The sequence below is a fragment of the Megascapheus bottae genome, chromosome 7, assembly GCF_031878675.1.
Source record: "Megascapheus bottae isolate mThoBot1 chromosome 7, mThoBot2.hap1, whole genome shotgun sequence".
Taxonomy (NCBI): domain Eukaryota; kingdom Metazoa; phylum Chordata; class Mammalia; order Rodentia; family Geomyidae; genus Megascapheus; species Megascapheus bottae.
This window is the reverse complement of record NC_143515.1, coordinates 66,401,053-66,417,060: the sequence shown is the minus strand read 5'-3', so window position 1 is coordinate 66,417,060 and position 16,008 is coordinate 66,401,053. Positions and strand designations below refer to the sequence as shown.

Below are 16,008 nucleotides of genomic sequence, written 5' to 3'. Positions count from 1 at the left end.
GTGGGCGGAGCCGGGGCGGGACATGTGCAGGATGGCCAATGGCACGCGAGGGGCGGGCCGCGCCAACCTGCCGGTGGAAGAGTCAAAGTTCAAGAGCTGGAGCCGGCCGGGAGCCTGGGAGCGGGGACCCCTCAACCGGCACGGGATGCTGAGTTTCTCCCTGAGTCCCGAGACCTTCTCTCTGCTCTTGCCTCTTGGCGTTGTCCTCTACTTGGGCTACTACTGGGCATGTGTGCCGCAGGTGGGTGCGGGCCCAGTGCTCCGGCCAGTGGGTCTGGGGTGCTCGGGTGAGGGGCACAGCAGCACCCAGCCAGGGCTCGAGTTCTTTCTGAAAGCTCGAGTGGTGGTGCACCCCCTTCCCGACCCAAGGGGAGATTCGTTCCTTTGCCTCCCTCCTTCCCTTCTGAACCGCTCTCTGATAGCTGGGCCAACTGGGCACGGGAAGGGTGCTGCCCCCGAATAAAATGGCATTTGTAGACAGGCGGGGTGTCAGGGACAGGTAGGCACTCCATTTAAATGCACCGAGTGGTGCTTGCGTTGGAGCAGCACCTCCATCAATCTGGCAGGGCCATCAGTTTAGCAGCCTTTAGGACAGGCTGGGGTTCCCACCTCGCTCAGAAAAATCAACTTGTACTTATGCGTCCAGCTCTGCTTTAAGTACTGTACAAGTATTCTACATGACACCAAGTGACTGAGCTTTGTTTTGATCCGTTTGAAGATTTTCCTCAGTGAATTTAGATAAAATATATGTAAAAATACATGGTCTATGGATTCATGGAAAACTAATTTTTTTTGGTGGGGGGGTCATGGGGCTTGAATTCAGGACCTGGGCACTGTCCCTGAGCTTTTTTTTTTTTTTTTTTGCTCAAGGCTAGTGCTCTACCACTTTGAGCTACAGCTCCACCTCTGGTTAACTGGCAATAAGAGTCTCATGGCCTTTCCTGCCTGGGCTGGCTTTGAACTTTGTCTCAGATCTCATTTTCCTGAGCAGCTAGAATTACAGGCATGAGCCACCAGTGCCGGATGAGAGCTAAATCTTTTGTTTAGTAAAATCTGTCGTTGCAAATCCAACCTAGCTAGCCTATTAAAAAGAGCCTGGCTGGGGCCAGGAGTTTGGCCTAGTGGTAGAGTGCTTGCCTAGCATACACGAAGACCCAGGTTGGATTCCTAGGTACCATACATAGAAAAAAAAGCCAAGGGCCGGGAGTTTGGCCTAGTGGTAGAGTGCTTGCCTAGCATGCATGAAGACCCGGGTTCGATTCCTCGGTACCACATACATAGCAAAAAGCCAGAAGTGGTGCTGAGGCTCAAGTGGTAGAGCTCTAGCCTTGAGAAAGTCCAAGGACAGTGCTCAGGCCCTGAGCTCAAGACCAGGACTGGCAAAAAAAAAAGAAAAAAGAAAAAGAGAAAAAAGCCAAAAATGGTGCTAAGGCTCAAGTGGTAGAGCGCTAGCCTTAAGAAAGTCCAAGGACAGTGCTCCGACCCGGAGCTCAAGCCCAGGACTGGTGGAAAAAAAAAAAAAAGAGCCTGGCATTGTGGTACCTGCAACTGTAGTTCTAACTACTTCAGAAACTGAGGCAGCAGGAGGATGGCTTGAGCCCAGGAGTTGTGAGCTGGCTTGGACACCATCTGTGTGTGTGTGTGTACTAGAGCTTGAACTCGGGGCCTGTCACTCAAATCTGGTGCTCTGCCACTTGAGGCATACCTCTAACTTCTAAGATAGTATCTCTTAAGCTGGATGCTGGTGGCTCATGCCTGTAATCCTAGCTACTCAGAAAGCTGAGATCTAAGGATTGCAGTTCAAGTCCCACGACCAACCGACCAAAAAAATAAATAAAAATAAATAAAAAAGAAAATAAATGGTTTATCTGGGCACTGTGACTCATGCCTACAATCCTACCTACGCAGGAGGCAGAGGGTCAGAGTTTAAAACCAGCAAGGACAAGAACATCTGTGAGACTCTTTTCTCCAATTACCCACCAAAAAAGCCAGAGGTAGAGCTTTGGCTCAAGTAATAATTAATTTAAAAAAATTAAAAAAATAAGTAAAGGATTAGAGGTGTAACTCAACAATAGAATGTGTACATCACGTGTATAAAGTTCTGGGTTCAATCTCTACCACTAATAATACTAAAAATAGCAACAATAATAAAACAAATAGCATCTTCCTTAAACAGAAAAGCCCAAATTAAACAATACTGTTTTGCTTTTTTTTGCCAGTCCTAGGGCTTTGACCTCAGGGCCTGGGCACTGTTCTTGAGCTTTCTCAAGGCTAGTGCTCTATCCTTGAGCCACAGTACCACTTCTGGCTTTTTCTGAGTATGTGGTACTGAGGAATCAAACCCAAGGCTTCGTGCATGCTAGGCAAGCGCTCTATCACTAAGCCACACTCCCAGCCTCTAACAATACTCTGAAAGCCTTAATTTCATACATCAGATTTGGAAAGTCAGACACTTCAGATTAGAATATTTTTCTTTGCTTGCAACTAGTCACAGAGAAGTCAGAGCCCCTGCCACTTCATACCCTAAGTCCCCTCCCATTTTGCTGGGGCTAGGGCTTGAACCAAGAGTCTAGACACTGTCCCTGAGTTTCTTTTGCTTAAGGCTAGCACTGTACCACTTAAGACAGCACCACTTCCATTTTTTTCCTGAATAGTTTATTGGAGATAAGAGTCTCACAGACTCCTGCTCGGGTTAGCTTTGAATCATGATCCTCAGATCTCAGCTTTTGGATAGCTAGGATGAGCCATTGGCATCAGCTTCCTAAACCCTTTCTTGACTTCCAAGTACTAGTCAAAATGTAAGAGAAGTCCCAAGGATCAGTATGATTTGTCTTCAGCAGCCAGTGGCATATTATTAATTCAACTGAATCACAAAGCACTTTGCTAGAGTTAAATGAAGCTAACAAACATTAAATCAAAGCTATGATCTAATTTATTGGCCTATACAACTGAGATAATTGATCAAAGTCTTAAAGTGATAGCAACTCAAATTCTTGGCTATTAGGAAGCAATATATGAAGCCTAAATAGAATAGTTCAAGAGTAAGAGACCTGGGTTTGGATCCCTTAGATTGTAAACATAGCTGTGATAAGCTTTTGATGCTGACCCTGAAAAAGCGGTGTCTTTCCAGCTAGCGTCTTGGGAGTCACTCACCTTCTGGTGTGGGCACCTCTAGCCTGGACCTAAAACCAGGGCAGTGAAACAGATTGTACTTTATGATTACAGAGGCCTTGCTTGGTTGCTGGGTCCCAGTTTCTGGCCTTCCTGGAGCAATACTGTCCTATTACTGTGAAGACTTTCTACCCTACACTGTGGTGTTTTGAGGGACGGCTACAAACTATCTTACGAGTCTTCATGCAGTCAAAACCCTGGGTTACTTACCAGAGGTAAGAGACAGAAGACAGAACAAGGTGAACATGAAGTTTGTTTGTTTTACCAGTCCTGGGGTTTGAACTCAGGGCCTGGGCACTGTCCTGGGCTTTCTCAAGGCTAGCGCTCTACCACTTGAGCCACAGCACCACTTCCAGCCTTTTCTGTTTATGTGGTACTGAGGAATTGAACTCGGAACTTTATGCATGCTAGGCAAGCACTCTACTAGCACTCCGCTCCTGGTCTGTAAAGTTTTAAGTATCTCGGGAACACTGATCTACCTCTTTAAAAAGGAAGGTAATCAGCCAGATGTCAGTGGCTACCCCTATAATCCCAGCTGTTCAGGAAGCTGAGATCTGAGGGTCATGGCACAAAACCAGCCTTGGCAGCACAGAGTCTCATCTCCAATTAACCAACAAAAAGCTAGGGCTGTAGGTATGGCTAAAGTGGTAGAACACCAGCTTTGAGTGACAAACTAAGGAAGGGACAGCATTCAAGCCCCGAGTTTAAGACCCCAGTACTGGCACACACATGTATGCATGCATGCACAATGGTAATCTTTGCCCCATTTACCCCTGTGATTTTAGAGCACAGTGAGATTGGGTATATGGATGGCTACCTACCTGCACTCAATAAGATAATATCCAATCTCTCCTTATTCTACTCTAGCCGTCTTTTCCCTTGAACATAAAGCCTTCAAATGTTACCTATAACAAACTGCAAACTTGTTTGTGGGGAGGCAGGAGATGAACCCTTGAAACCAAATTCCTAATACCAGCCCCCTCTCTCCTAAACCCCAGTGAAGTCATCCAAACCCCCGATGGAGGCCAGTTCCTGCTCGACTGGGCAGAGCAGCCTAATGGCGGCCACAGCCCTGACCCTTCCAGCCAGCCCATAGTGTTGCTACTCCCAGGCATCAGCGGCAGCAGTCAGGAGTCCTACATCTTGCACCTGGTTGACCAAGCCTTGAAGGATGGCTACAGGTAAGGATGGGCACAGCCTAGGAGTAGTTGTGCTTGAGAACCTGCAGTAGAAGGCAGCATGCGAGTCTCACGCAGCCCCCGCGGGAATCAGAAAGGGTCTGAGGTCTACAGGAAAGGGAGGGGCTGCCTGGAAGGTCTGGCTTACACTCCCGTGTGCGCCCCAGGGCCGTCGTATTTAATAACCGGGGCAGCCGAGGTGAAGAGCTGCTGGTGAGTACCCGCCTTCCTGGGTGGCCTGCTCCCCGTCCCTTCAGAGATCCTTGGCCATGGAACTCTGCCCACCTTCACACCGTTCTTCCCCTCCCCGCTTCTGAGTCCTTCCATTATTTGGCTACCTTCTGGAAAGTCTCTCTGTCCAATGACCTTGTTTGCCCTCAGACCCACAGGGCTTACTGTGCCAGCAACACTGAAGATCTAGAGACAGCTGTGAACCACATAAAGCGCCGCTATGCCCAAGCTCCTCTACTGGCTGTGGGCATCTCTTTTGGAGGGTAATAGTTGCTTTGCTTAACCCAAGGGTCCAGTCTTTCTTCCCTCTTCCATGTCCCTGTCCTCTTTTCTGCCCCAACACACTCAGGCAAACTGCTCTTCCTGGCCCTTTGCACAATCCTGCAGAATACTGGTGCTGAACTACCTGGCACGAACTGGGAAGGCTGGCAGGCTGGTGGCAGGACTGACTCTGTCCGCATGCTGGGATTCCTTTGAGACTGTGCGCTCACTGGAGACACCCCTCAACTCACTACTCTTCAATCAGCCCCTCACTGCAGCGTTCTGCCAGCTTGTGGACAGGTAGAGAGGGTCTGGACAAGTGGGAGGGGACAAAGGACAGGACAGGATGGCAAGTGTATCAGGCACTTCCAGTACTTGCATCAGTTCTAACCTGGGCTTTCTCACACATGAGGTAGTTAAGACAAAAGCTACAGGCTCTGGGTGAGATGCAAGAAGCATCAAAGCAAACTCTGATATACTCTTTATAGAAACAGAAAGACGATTGAAAAGGTGTTGGATGTAGACTTCGTGGTAAAGGTATAAATCTTTTACACATACCTCATCTCATCCCTCCCCCGGCATCCTCAGTTCAATTATTAGTCTGCTGTCATCCCATCCTCTATTATTTTAACCTATCCTACCTCTGCCACACAGGCCCGTACATTTCGCCAGCTTGACGAGCGCTACACATCTGTGGCCTTTGGGTATAAAGACTGTGATGACTATTACCGAGCATCGAGCCCGAGAACCAAAGTAGATGCCATCCAGACACCCGTGCTCTGCCTCAATGCGGCCGATGACCCCTTCTCCCCAGCCAATGGTGAGTAGCCTGAATCAGGAAGCCATGGCCTGGGAAAGGGGACCATGCAGAACAAAGTGCACAGCACCTGGGTTCTCATTACAGGCCAGGTTCCTGACTGCCTCTGAACCCCCCCAGCCTTTCCTCTGCAGGCCATCCGACGCTCTCCCAGCGTTGCACTGCTCATCACAGCCCGAGGTGGCCACATTGGCTTCCTGGAAGGGCTGCTACCCTGGCGGCACTGTTACATGAGCCGCCTCCTGCATCAGTATGCCAGAGCCATCTTCCAGCACCCGGCTGAGCTGCTAGACCTTACGGTACACTTGCCTAAAAATGGAAAGAGCTGAAAGAGAGGACCACCTGGGGGTTCAGTTCACTCTTCCCTGTTTATTAAATATCAACTCGTTCTGCCTGACAGGTTGAGGTTCCCTTTCCCTTTTCTCAAGCTTTGAGGACCATCCAGGAATTCACTGCATTTAAACTGGCTGGCTTGGTGCTACCTGCCTGAACCCAGACTGTAGCACACCAAGTATTCTTTTTGCCCCTTCTCATTCTAATAGAAATGACTAGGCCAGTCCTTGTCCCAGCAAAAGCCAGGGGCTTCATGTGAAGGCTGTTGTGGGGCGGAAGAGAAACGGGTAGTTTTGGTAGGAAGGATGGCAGCGCCTCCGGGCTCTTAGGCATCTTCACATGTTTCTGAAGAATGACAAGCTCAACTCTGAAACCTCTGGTAGGCAGAGGATGGAGCCTGGGCTTCAGACACCCAGTCCTGGGTGGATCCACAGGAGATGAATGCAGGACTCTGGGGATCCAGTCACACAGGGCCACGCAATCTTTAACTGAGGAGGGCAAGCAATGCCCATAGGTCTCACCAGAGGTCGCCGCAGCTGTGGACTCACATAGACTGAGCACTGTGAGTGCAGGCACCCATTGTGCTCTAGAAAGTGGGGATGTCCAGGCCCCCGAGTCCCAGGGGGAAGGAGGTCACAGGAAACCTGGAAAGGCACTCTGGAGCAGCAGGATGGTGACAACAATAAGCCCAGCACACAGCAGGAGCAGAAGCCACACAGGAACACTCCCTGAGAGTGGGGAAGGGAAGGAGTGAGTAGAGAGAGGGGCTTCCTAGCCTGAAAGGCCAACACCCTCCACCCTTTTCCTTCAGGGAGGGGCAGGCGGATGGCCATGAACAAGCAGTCCGTTCTCCAGGGGCTGATTTTTGCTAGAGCGAAATGGGGGGGTGATACCCTCCACCCAGTGACTCACGTCGTGAGGGCAGCAGGTGCAGTTGGCAACGACTGTCCACAGCCACAGAGAAAAGGGCAGTTTCGTGGGACCCAAGAAGCTCTGGACCACGCCCCTTCTCAGGTAGAAAGGCCACATCAGTCACCACAATGCCATGGGCCTCCCTCACGTAGTAGAGGCGCTGGGAGCAGAAGGAAACTAGTGAGCGAGTTAATCGAACTTCCTTCTGGAAATGTGTCCCCCACTCCCAGTAGGCTGCCCTGATGGGCAGGTCAGACTCCTCTCTGCACATAGAGCAGAACCGGCCTAACCCCCCCCCACCACGCTGTGCCAGCCTCCACCCATTACCTGAAGAGAGAAAGCGATGTAAATGGCAACAGAGCCAGTGACAGTGCCCAGGCCTAGGAAGGTACCTGATTCACTGCAAAAAACAACAGAATGCACCTTGTTCCAGGGCCTGGGCAGAGACCCTTACTCACCAATGGTCTTTGGAGACAATCAGGTCTCCTTCCTTGAACCCCCCAGCACCTTCTACCCAGCCAAATCAACACGGTCTCACACCTGACACTCAGGCACGAGATGACTTCATGACCACAGGACCTGGTCCGAAGGGGCAAATAGGTGGAGCCTTCCCAGGCTGTGAGGTAGCAGGGCGGGGGCTGGCGCAGGCGCTTGTGAGGGATTTGCACTGTGAAGAGTCGCAGTCCACCAGGCTGGTCTGGAACCTGCCCAAACCTGGGGGCCAGACAAGGAGCTTTTTAGCCTCTGGGGCCTGCCTGGCCTTCCTCAGTGGTTTGTGCCCCCCTGTACCGGTCAGGCACAGGGTAACAAGGCCAAAATCCTCCCAGCTCCCTCCAGTCTTTCTCATCTCTTCCCGCTCCTCCCTACCTGCCCCCACCAACCAAGCTGGCTAGTACCTCTTTCAGCTACCTTCCCAGGCCTTCATACCTGCAGGCCTGGTAGCGATAAGGCGTCTCAGAAAATGTGGGTCCATTTTCTTGCCAGTGCAACTGTGTTACTAGTTGATCCTTCTGCCACACAGAGGCCTTAAAGTCCCAGCCCACTGTCACCAACTAGACAGGAATAAAAAATCCAAAAATGGGCAGTTAGAGCTGGGCCCTGGTGGCTCACACCTGCAATCCTAGCTACACAGGAGGCTGAGATCTGAGGGTCACAGTTCAAAGCCAGCCCAGGTACGAGAAAGTCCGTGAGACTCTAATCTCCAATTAAGCACCAGAAAGCCGGAAGTGGTGCTATAGCTCAAGGGGTAGGGCAGTAGCCTTGAACTGAAGAGCTCAGGGACAGTGCCCAGCCCGAGTTCAAATCCCACAACCAACAAAAAAAGAAAGACAAACAAATGGGCAGTTAGGGCATCTTAATTATTCTACTAGCAGTGTAAAGCATCCCTTCTTTTCTGCACCTCCTCCTTCCTGTACCTGCCCCCCGCATTGCCTCACCTTGCCATCAGGCCCAAGAGCCAAGTCTTCAATTTCTCCTTCATGGGCTTTGAACTCCAGAACTTTCTCCAGGCTGGGTACCTGCAGCCAAGCTATCACCATGGTTAGTCCAGGTACATAGTAAGAGTACCCCAATCCCTTTTTTCTTCTAATGGCCACTCACAAGTTTTCCAGAACTCACATTGAGATTCTCACAATTTTGATTTTTTTTTTGCCACTAATATTTCATCTTCCCTAATCCCAGAATACTATACCTTCCAGACACGAATGTGGCCATCCGTCCCTCCAGTAGCAAGTAGAGTATTATCATGATTGAAGCATACAACTTTCTGCAGTGGATCAGGGCTGAAGTCTGTCCTCACTGCCTGCAAATTCTCTACCTTGAGTTCCACGCCTTCATGCTTGGTTTCAGCTCCAGATTTCTTCTCTTCTGGGGCTGCCCCCTTCCTCTGTCGAGGACCCTGCTCCTTAGCACCTGTAACACAACAGCTTCCCAGGATCCAGGCCTCTATTTTACCTTGTACTGGATCCTGTTTACATAGGTGGTGTACAGCTTCTACCTCACAGCATAAGACCACCTCACCTTTTTTTCTTTTTTGGTGGGCAGCTTCTTTTCTCCGTGTCCCACACCCATAGCCCTTTCTGGCTTTAGTTATTATTATTATTATTATTATTATTATTATTATTTTTAAGATAGGGTCTCTGTTCTTGCTTAGGGGCAGCTTCAAAGAGCCTCTACCTATGCCTCCCCGTGAAGTTGGAACCAGAGGTGTGTAACTTCTTGTTTGCTGAGATGAGGTCTCACTAATATTTTGCTCTGGCTGGCCTCCAAAACTATACTCCTCATCTCTGCCTCCTGAGTTGTTGATATTATAGCAGTGTGCCACCAGCCCCAATATTTTTTTAGAGATGGAGAAGGACCTTAGTCATTTAATCTTTTCTCAAAGCTCCTTACCTGCCTTCTCTGCCTTCTTGCCCTTCGGCTGGTGGGCCTGAAAGCGCAGGAGTTGACAGTGGGCATCCTGCCCTGCAGCCAGGATGTCACCTGCTAGTGCCAAGTTCATGGTAGCCCGTGTGTCTGTGTCATGGGAGTGCAGCAAGGAGGCGCTCAGGCGCCCATTAATCCGCTCTAGCTGCAGAAAGTGCTGTGAGAGAGGGAGCCAGGATGGGCAAAGTTCAGGAGTGCCTGGAAAGGCAGGTAAGGCAAACTCACCTCTAGCCTGATACCCCCCTCCTTTGCTTCCTGCACCGTACAGGTCACAGACCCCCGTCTCTTATTTGGGGCTCCCCAAGCTGTACAGCAAGCAGGGCTGGGATTTCTGCGTCCCGTTTAGAGATTTCCACGATGGAACTCCGTAGAAAGGAGGAGGACTCCTAGCTCAAGGGCCATACGCATCACCCGCGCGGCTAGGGCGCAACAAGACCTCCGGGGCTCGGCCAGGGGAGCCCCCGGGGCTACTCCTGAGGTGGAGCTGCGGCAGCGGGCGGCGGCTCTCACTCCACCTGAAGGGGCTCTCAACGGCCTGCACCGGACGCCGGCAGGCCAGGGACCCCAAGCAAGCGGCCGGAGTCCGCCCCTGGACCCCCGGCGAGACCCGGCGCGGGGCCCCGCGCTCTTACCACGCCGTTCTTGATGCCGGTCTTGGCGGCGCCTCCTCCGCCCGCGGCGATGAGCAGCCCCGAGCCGGGGTCGATCCGCAGCGCGTACAACGGGAACGGGGCCCGGTACAGCTCCAGAGCCCGGCGCCGGTCCATCCTGCGCGCCGCGAGCCCACTGCCAGCCCAGCGGCGCTCACGGCATGCCGCGCCCGGCCTCTGACCTGTGACCCAGCCGCTGCTGAACGGGGTCGCGTCGCCGCCAGGAGCGTTCCCGACCCCCTGCCACACCCGCGGGCCGGGCCACCAGCACACCACCGCTGGTCTCCGCGGCTCCGCACGGGGAAGTCCGACTCGGGCGCGCAGGCGCACAGTGCGCAGGCGCCGCGACTCGCGGCTCTCCGCGCAGGCGCAGGAGGCAGGTACGCGTCAGCACTCAGCCGGCCGTGGAGTGGCGGAACTCGGCGTAGATCCGGTCGTCGGTCCTCCGGAGAGGACGAGCTCGCCCTTGTTATGCGGGGCGCGGGAGGCGGGGAGGAGGGCGGAGCAGGTTTTAGTAAATCCTGGGCGGAAGCAGGTCCGTAATCCCAGGGGAGACTCTGTTTAAAATAATAATAATAATAAAAGCCAGATGCTGGTGGTTCGGGCTTGTAGTCCTATTAGGAGGCTGAGATGGGAAGGGGAGAAGCGTTCGAAGCCAGCCCGGGCCGGAAAGTCCCTGAGACTCGTTACCACCAATTAACCACCAAACAGCTGGAAATGGAGCTAAAGCGCTAGCCTTGAGCCCCAAAGCTCAGGTACAGCGCCCAGGACCCCTTAGTTCAAGCCCCAGGACCAGTATAAAAAAAACAAAACAAAAAACTCTTGTCGACCCAGGACTGTTTGCACTGGGATACGTGTTTCTAGAAGTGATTTGTCCAAGGTCACAAAGGCAGCTTCAAAAGGACTTCAAGACAAACCTGGCATCAAACCCTAGTGGTAGGAAACCTTTCGCTCTTCTCCACAGCCTCTCTCCTCCATTCCCTTCTTGCAGCTGCCCCCTCACTTCTGCCACCAGGGCTGCTCCCCCACAGGGGTCTTTAGGGCCTGGCACCCCACCCTTCCCTCACCTACTTTTACAAAATATAAAGGGACAGGAGTTTGGCCTAGTGGTGGAGTGCTTGCCTAGCATGCATGAAGACCCGGGTCCGATTCCTCGGTACCACATCCATAGAAAAAGCCAGAAGTGGTGCTGAGGCTCAAGTGGTAGAGCTGTAGCCTTGAGAAAGCCCAAGGACAGTGCTCAGGCCCTGAGCTCAAGCCCAGGACTGGTAAAAATAAAATAAAGGTGAAATACAGAGGGGCTACAGTTACATTAGTCAGGTAATGAGTACACTTCTTTTAGGACCCTCACCCAGTGTTTTCCACCCTTCTGAAGGCGCCCTGGGGCTTCTGGGGATCCCAGGCTAGGAGTTTCCCCGCCGGCCTCACCCCACCTAGGATGTGCAAGCATGTGCAGCTGATCCTTGTGGACTCCAGGTGCGCCCCCCCCCCCCAACCCCTGCAAGAGGTCTGCACACAGCCCGGTGTCCTCATCTTTGGGGTTGAACTAACAGGAAGGGCCTGGCTGAGTCTCTGTGGTTCTCAAGTCCTAGTGACTTCCTGGGCTACAGGACGCCTGCCCTTGACCCCTGCGTTTTCCTCCACAGCCCGTCCTGTTGAGGGCCGGCGCCACAGTGCAGACACAGCTGTTTCTCAGGATTGGACTTTATTGGATACATTGAAGGCTGAACGGGGGGCCTCGGGAGCCCAGGTCCTCTCTTCAGCCGGGAGAGAGGAGACTCCACAAGGGGTTCCCAGGATTCAGAGCAGGAGAAGACGCTTGACCCCCGGCCAGCCAGCCCTTCAAGGTGTCTCGGGGACTCTGGGAAATGTGGGGCGGCCTAGCCGGGAAGGTGGCGTTGGGAGCCTGTGCTCTCGGGCGCCTTCGTGGTTCTGGATTTAGGATGGCGATTTTCGGACAGTAGGCTCTGGAGAGGCAGGCCTCTTTGGGGTAGGGGAAGCCTTGGGCCTCGGGGAGGCAGAGGCTTGTTTTGGTGGCGGAGGCCGGGAATGGGGGGTGGAGGTTGGTGGTGGAAGGCCTGCAGACCTGAGACTCCCTGCCTGGGAGGCTGAGCCTGGGGCCGCGCAGACCCGGGCCACCGGGACTGGAGTTGACCGGGCCATGGTAGCCGCTGCCTGACCTCCCCGGGCCTGCGCGGCCTCGCCCCGGGGCCCTGCCTTCTGCCTTCTTTCCGGCACCAGATGCAAGGCCCTGGCCTGGCCCCGAGCCAGACGGAGGCCGAAGCCGATTCCTATGCGGAGAGGCGCAGACTCCTGGCCCTGAGCACAGGGCAGTAGCTGGGGGAATGCAAGCAGTCGGGGTCCAATCTTGTACTCGGGGATGGGGCAAGAAGAGCTGCGGGGCCGGAGACACACCAGACATATGGGATACTCCACGACTGGGGCCTTGCCGGTTTTGCCTAACAACAGGTGTTGCAGAAGCAGGAGCCGCAGGTCCTGAGCGATGCGCCGGTGTCCCAGATGGCCCACCAGGGCCTGGGCCAGGGCCCCTGGGTCCCTGAACTCCGCAGGGTCCCTCTCGCTTGCTACGCATCCCACCCCCACTCCAGGGGACCCGGTGTCTCTGTATGGAGGCCACCGCCATGTCTGCCTGTTAGCTTGGTCCCCTGGAGACAGAAGGTTGGAGCTAGGGGACCCGGGGGTGGAGCTGGGGAGGTCCTGGGGGGCGCAGGAAGGAGACTGGCAGCGTGAGAGGGGGGAGGTGGGGGGAGAAGAGAGGTACAGGGGGTGATTGGAGGGAGAGGAGGAGCCGGGAAGGGAGATAGAGGTATAGTTCTGATGAAAATAAGAGGAAGAATTTGGAAGAGAGGACTTGGAGCAATGAGGTAGAGCTAAGTCAAAATTTGATTCTGAAGAGGAGAAAAAAGGGCCAGGAGAGTGGGGCCTAGGAGGAGGTGAAATGGGATGACGAGACTTGGTGGAAGAAAAAGGGAGACAGGAAGAAGGGAGGGATTGTTTGGGAGGAAGAGGTGGTGGAGTGGATGGGAGGGAGTCCACAAATGGTGAGAGGCTCTGAGGAGGGGACCCAGGAGGCACTGCTTTCTGTAGCAGCACCTGTTCCTTGTTTTGAGGCAACATTGCCTTGAATCCAGAAGAGACTGGGGTGGGGCGACCAGACCAGGATTAGACACCTAGCACAGTCGGATATTGGAGACCAGCTGTGGCTGAGAATCAGTGCTGCCTTCTATGTGCAGTAGAGTTCTGGGCCTGATGTTGCAGCAGGCATTGACTATTGCCAAGGAGACGACAGCCAGTCCTCTAGACACCCAGCTCTAAGATGCTCAGACAGGAGTCTGGATCTAAGCTTCTTCACAGCCAGCCATTGGGATGTATGGGGATGGAAATCAGAGCTGTCTTGTGAGTTGAGGGGTAGCAGCAACTGTGAGGGAGGCCAGGAATAAAACACTCCCATAGGATCTGCAGAGAAAGAGATAAAGCTCAAGATACACGAGGACTGGATGCTGGATTCTCTCTTCCTTGGACACCCCGTTTCCAAGCCAAACTCTAAGACTCTATCTTTGCCACCTCAGGAGTTAAAATGCTCCAGAGAATATGAAAAGTCAGGAAGAAGGAGAGATGAGGAGATGGAGACACATGAGAATGGAAGGGAGTGGGCACTGGTGCTGTGAGTTCTTACCAAGGAGGCTCTCTCCACTGTGTTACACAGGCGCTTCAACAAAGAGGACACCTGGGAGAGAGAGAGAGAAATGGAGTCACTGAATAGTGAGTAGGCCACGCCTCCTATGCTTCCCCCCCCCCAGCATCTCTCACCCCAAACTCACTCTGATCTAGAATTTGGTCTGCACGTCGCCCACAGGCTTTTCCTTCTGGCCAGGCAGAGTCTTCTGTGGGACCGGGTTGTGCCCTCCTAATCGTCCTGCAGAGATTCGGCAAGCATCCTGGTTTCTGCCACACTGGTTCCCCTGAGCTCTTGTCTCCCGCAACACTGGTGTTCTCTGCTTCAGCCTGGTTTTGGCTGAGATGGCTTATTACACCCAACAGCAGCTACCGCTCCAGCTGGTAAAAGGCTCTGGGAGACTGGGACTCTGAGGGGCGGCGTTGCCGCCCCCAGTGGGAGCTGGGGACCTGTTTCCTGAAAGCAGTTCTAGCAATCCAGCCTGTGTCATAAAGGTAGGATGCTGACATCATAGAATCTCTTCTTCAAGGCTCTGGACCTATCGCTCACAGACCAGCCAAAGGCTGACTCTTGACAAAACTCTGAAGCAGGCAAGATTATTGGGAATGTTGTTTAAGTGCCCAGTCTTTATTGTTTTCCTTTTTCCTAGCCGTGTGATGGGGCTTGAACTCAAGCCCTGGACTCTGTCCCTGAGCTTTATTTACTTATTTTTTTCACTGAAGGCTATCGCTCTATCACTTTGAGTCATTGTGCCACTCCTACTTTTCTGGGGGTTAACGAGATAAGAGTCTCCAGAGCTTACTGTCCTGCCCAGTCCCCATTTTTACAACTCTTACCACTTCATCCATCCATAGTGCCCCTCACCCATACAGGCCCATCTGTGCCCAGCCCTCCCTCTAACCTCAGGCTCTATACTTTTTCCCCTTGGGACATGTTTATACATTTTAATAGCCGACAACACCTTTTTTCAGATACAATTTATATGCCACCCAATCTACTCTTTTAACATATTTAATTCAATGTGTTTTACTATGTTTACAGAATTGTACAATCATCTCTGCAATCTAATTTTAAGGTTTTTTTTGGGGGGGTGGGTTAGGTACTAGGGTTTGAATTCCTTGAGCTCACTCTGTTTACTAGGGTGACTGCCACTTGACTTTTGCCTCCAGCCCTGCTTTTTGCTGGTTTTTAGACATGAAGTTGTACAGATTTTTCCTCTCTGGGCTGGCTTTAGACCACTGTCCTCCAGATCTCATCCTCCTGAGTAGCTGGGGTTACAGATGTGAATCACCAGTAATTTCAGAACGTTTTTGTTATCCCCAAATCCTACGTTAGTTACCCACCATTCTTCATTCCCCTTAACCCCTAAAACCACAAATTTGTTTCTTTGGAGTTTCTATACATATAAATGGCCTTTAATCCATAACATCTTTCACTTTGAATGTGAAGATATATTTCTGTTGGATGTGTGTCATTACTTCCTCTCTTTTTTAGGACAAATAATATTCCTCTTTATGGGTAGACTACATTTTATTTACCTGTTTCTTAATTGACAGACATTTGGAGTTGTTTTTTTCTACTTCATGGTAGTCATAAGTAGTGCTCTATAAATATTCTTGTACAAGTTTTATATTGACATATGGCTTCATTTATCTTGAGGAGATATGTAGGAGTAGAATTGCTGAGTCAATGTTGTCTGTTTAACATTTTGAGGAATACAAAATTGGCTGTATTAAATTTCTATTTCTCCTTATCCTCACCAACATATGTTATTGTCTATCTTTTTTTTTTTTTTGCCAGTCCTGGGGCTTGAACTCAGGGCCTGAGCACTGTCCTTGGGCTCTCTCAAGGATAGTACTGCTCTACCACAGCTCTACTTCCAATTTTTTTCTATGTATGTGGTATCAAAGAATTGAACCCTAGTCTTCATACATGCTAAGCAAGTGCTCTACCACTTCTACCACTAGGCCAAACTCCCAGCCCTTGTCTATCTTTTTTTTTTTTTTTTTTTTTTTTTTGGCCAGTCCTGGGCTTGAGCTCAGGGCCTGAGCACTGTCCTTGGACTTTCTCAAGGCTAGAGCTCTACCACTTGAGCCTCAGCACCACTTCCGGCTTTTTTCTATGTATGTGGTACCGAGGAATCGAACTCGGGTCTTCATGCATGCTAGGCAAGCACTTTAACCACTAGGCCAAACTCCCGGCCCCTGTCTATCTTTTTTTGATAGTAGCAATCTTAGTGGATATGAAATAGAGTCATATTGTGGGGTTTTTGTTTGTTTTGTTTTGCTGGTCCTGGGGCCTGAACTCAGCACTTGGGTGCTGTCCCTGTGTGAT

General features: G+C 51.8%; 3 protein-coding genes across 5 annotated transcripts; 1 reads left to right on the top strand and 2 right to left on the bottom strand.

Annotated features, from left to right (window-relative positions):
• The first annotated feature begins 87 nt into the window (after positions 1 to 87).
• Abhd1 (abhydrolase domain containing 1) lies at positions 88 to 9,797 on the top strand. Of its 3 annotated transcripts, none has more exons than XM_090337298.1 (9): positions 88 to 241; positions 3,226 to 3,386; positions 4,170 to 4,352; positions 4,517 to 4,562; positions 4,731 to 4,843; positions 4,968 to 5,141; positions 5,330 to 5,378; positions 5,496 to 5,661; positions 9,596 to 9,797. In XM_090337298.1, the coding sequence occupies exons 1-9, from the start codon at positions 146 to 148 to the stop codon at positions 9,715 to 9,717; spliced, it is 1,110 nt and encodes a 369-aa protein (XP_090193424.1). In that variant the 5' UTR covers positions 88 to 145; the 3' UTR covers positions 9,718 to 9,797. The 3 variants fall into 3 exon arrangements, with proteins under 3 accessions (XP_090193424.1, XP_090193423.1, XP_090193425.1); XM_090337297.1 differs by lacking the exon at positions 9,596 to 9,797 and adding an exon at positions 5,779 to 6,055; XM_090337299.1 differs by lacking the exon at positions 9,596 to 9,797 and adding an exon at positions 5,746 to 5,834.
• On the bottom strand, positions 6,148 to 10,299 carry Preb (prolactin regulatory element binding). The gene is made up of 9 exons (XM_090337305.1): positions 9,960 to 10,299; positions 9,295 to 9,484; positions 8,594 to 8,814; positions 8,340 to 8,420; positions 7,831 to 7,955; positions 7,444 to 7,617; positions 7,231 to 7,303; positions 6,904 to 7,063; positions 6,148 to 6,719 (listed from the first exon to the last, which is right to left on the bottom strand). The coding sequence occupies exons 1-9, from the start codon at positions 10,092 to 10,094 to the stop codon at positions 6,625 to 6,627; spliced, it is 1,254 nt and encodes a 417-aa protein (XP_090193431.1). The 5' UTR covers positions 10,095 to 10,299; the 3' UTR covers positions 6,148 to 6,624.
• Positions 10,300 to 11,663: 1,364 nt separating this feature from the next.
• Prr30 (proline rich 30) lies at positions 11,664 to 13,967 on the bottom strand. Its single transcript, XM_090337296.1, has 3 exons — positions 13,820 to 13,967; positions 13,675 to 13,725; positions 11,664 to 13,454 (listed from the first exon to the last, which is right to left on the bottom strand). Exon 3 carries the CDS (start codon positions 13,113 to 13,115, stop codon positions 11,916 to 11,918), a length of 1,200 nt encoding a protein of 399 aa, XP_090193422.1. The 5' UTR covers positions 13,116 to 13,454; positions 13,675 to 13,725; positions 13,820 to 13,967; the 3' UTR covers positions 11,664 to 11,915.
• Between the last annotated feature and the right edge of the window lie 2,041 nt (positions 13,968 to 16,008).

Bases quoted from the DNA above. Each gene is read 5' to 3' on its own strand.
- Abhd1 (XM_090337297.1), top strand. From the start codon at position 146: ATGCTGAGTTTCTCCCTGAGTCCCGAGACCTTCTCTCTGCTCTTGCCT. The intron at 242-3,225 runs GTGGGTGCGGGC...TTATGATTACAG, and splicing joins ACTGGGCATGTGTGCCGCAG to AGGCCTTGCTTGGTTGCTGG. The intron at 4,353-4,516 runs GTAAGGATGGGC...TGTGCGCCCCAG, and splicing joins GCCTTGAAGGATGGCTACAG to GGCCGTCGTATTTAATAACC.
- Prr30 (XM_090337296.1), bottom strand. From the start codon at position 13,115: ATGTTGCCTCAAAACAAGGAACAGGTGCTGCTACAGAAAGCAGTGCCT.
- Preb (XM_090337305.1), bottom strand. From the start codon at position 10,094: ATGGACCGGCGCCGGGCTCTGGAGCTGTACCGGGCCCCGTTCCCGTTG. The intron at 9,485-9,959 runs GTAAGAGCGCGG...CCTCTCTCACAG, and splicing joins CCGGCATCAAGAACGGCGTG to CACTTTCTGCAGCTAGAGCG. The intron at 8,815-9,294 runs GTAAGGAGCTTT...GTTGTGTTACAG, and splicing joins CAAGAAGGCAGAGAAGGCAG to GTGCTAAGGAGCAGGGTCCT.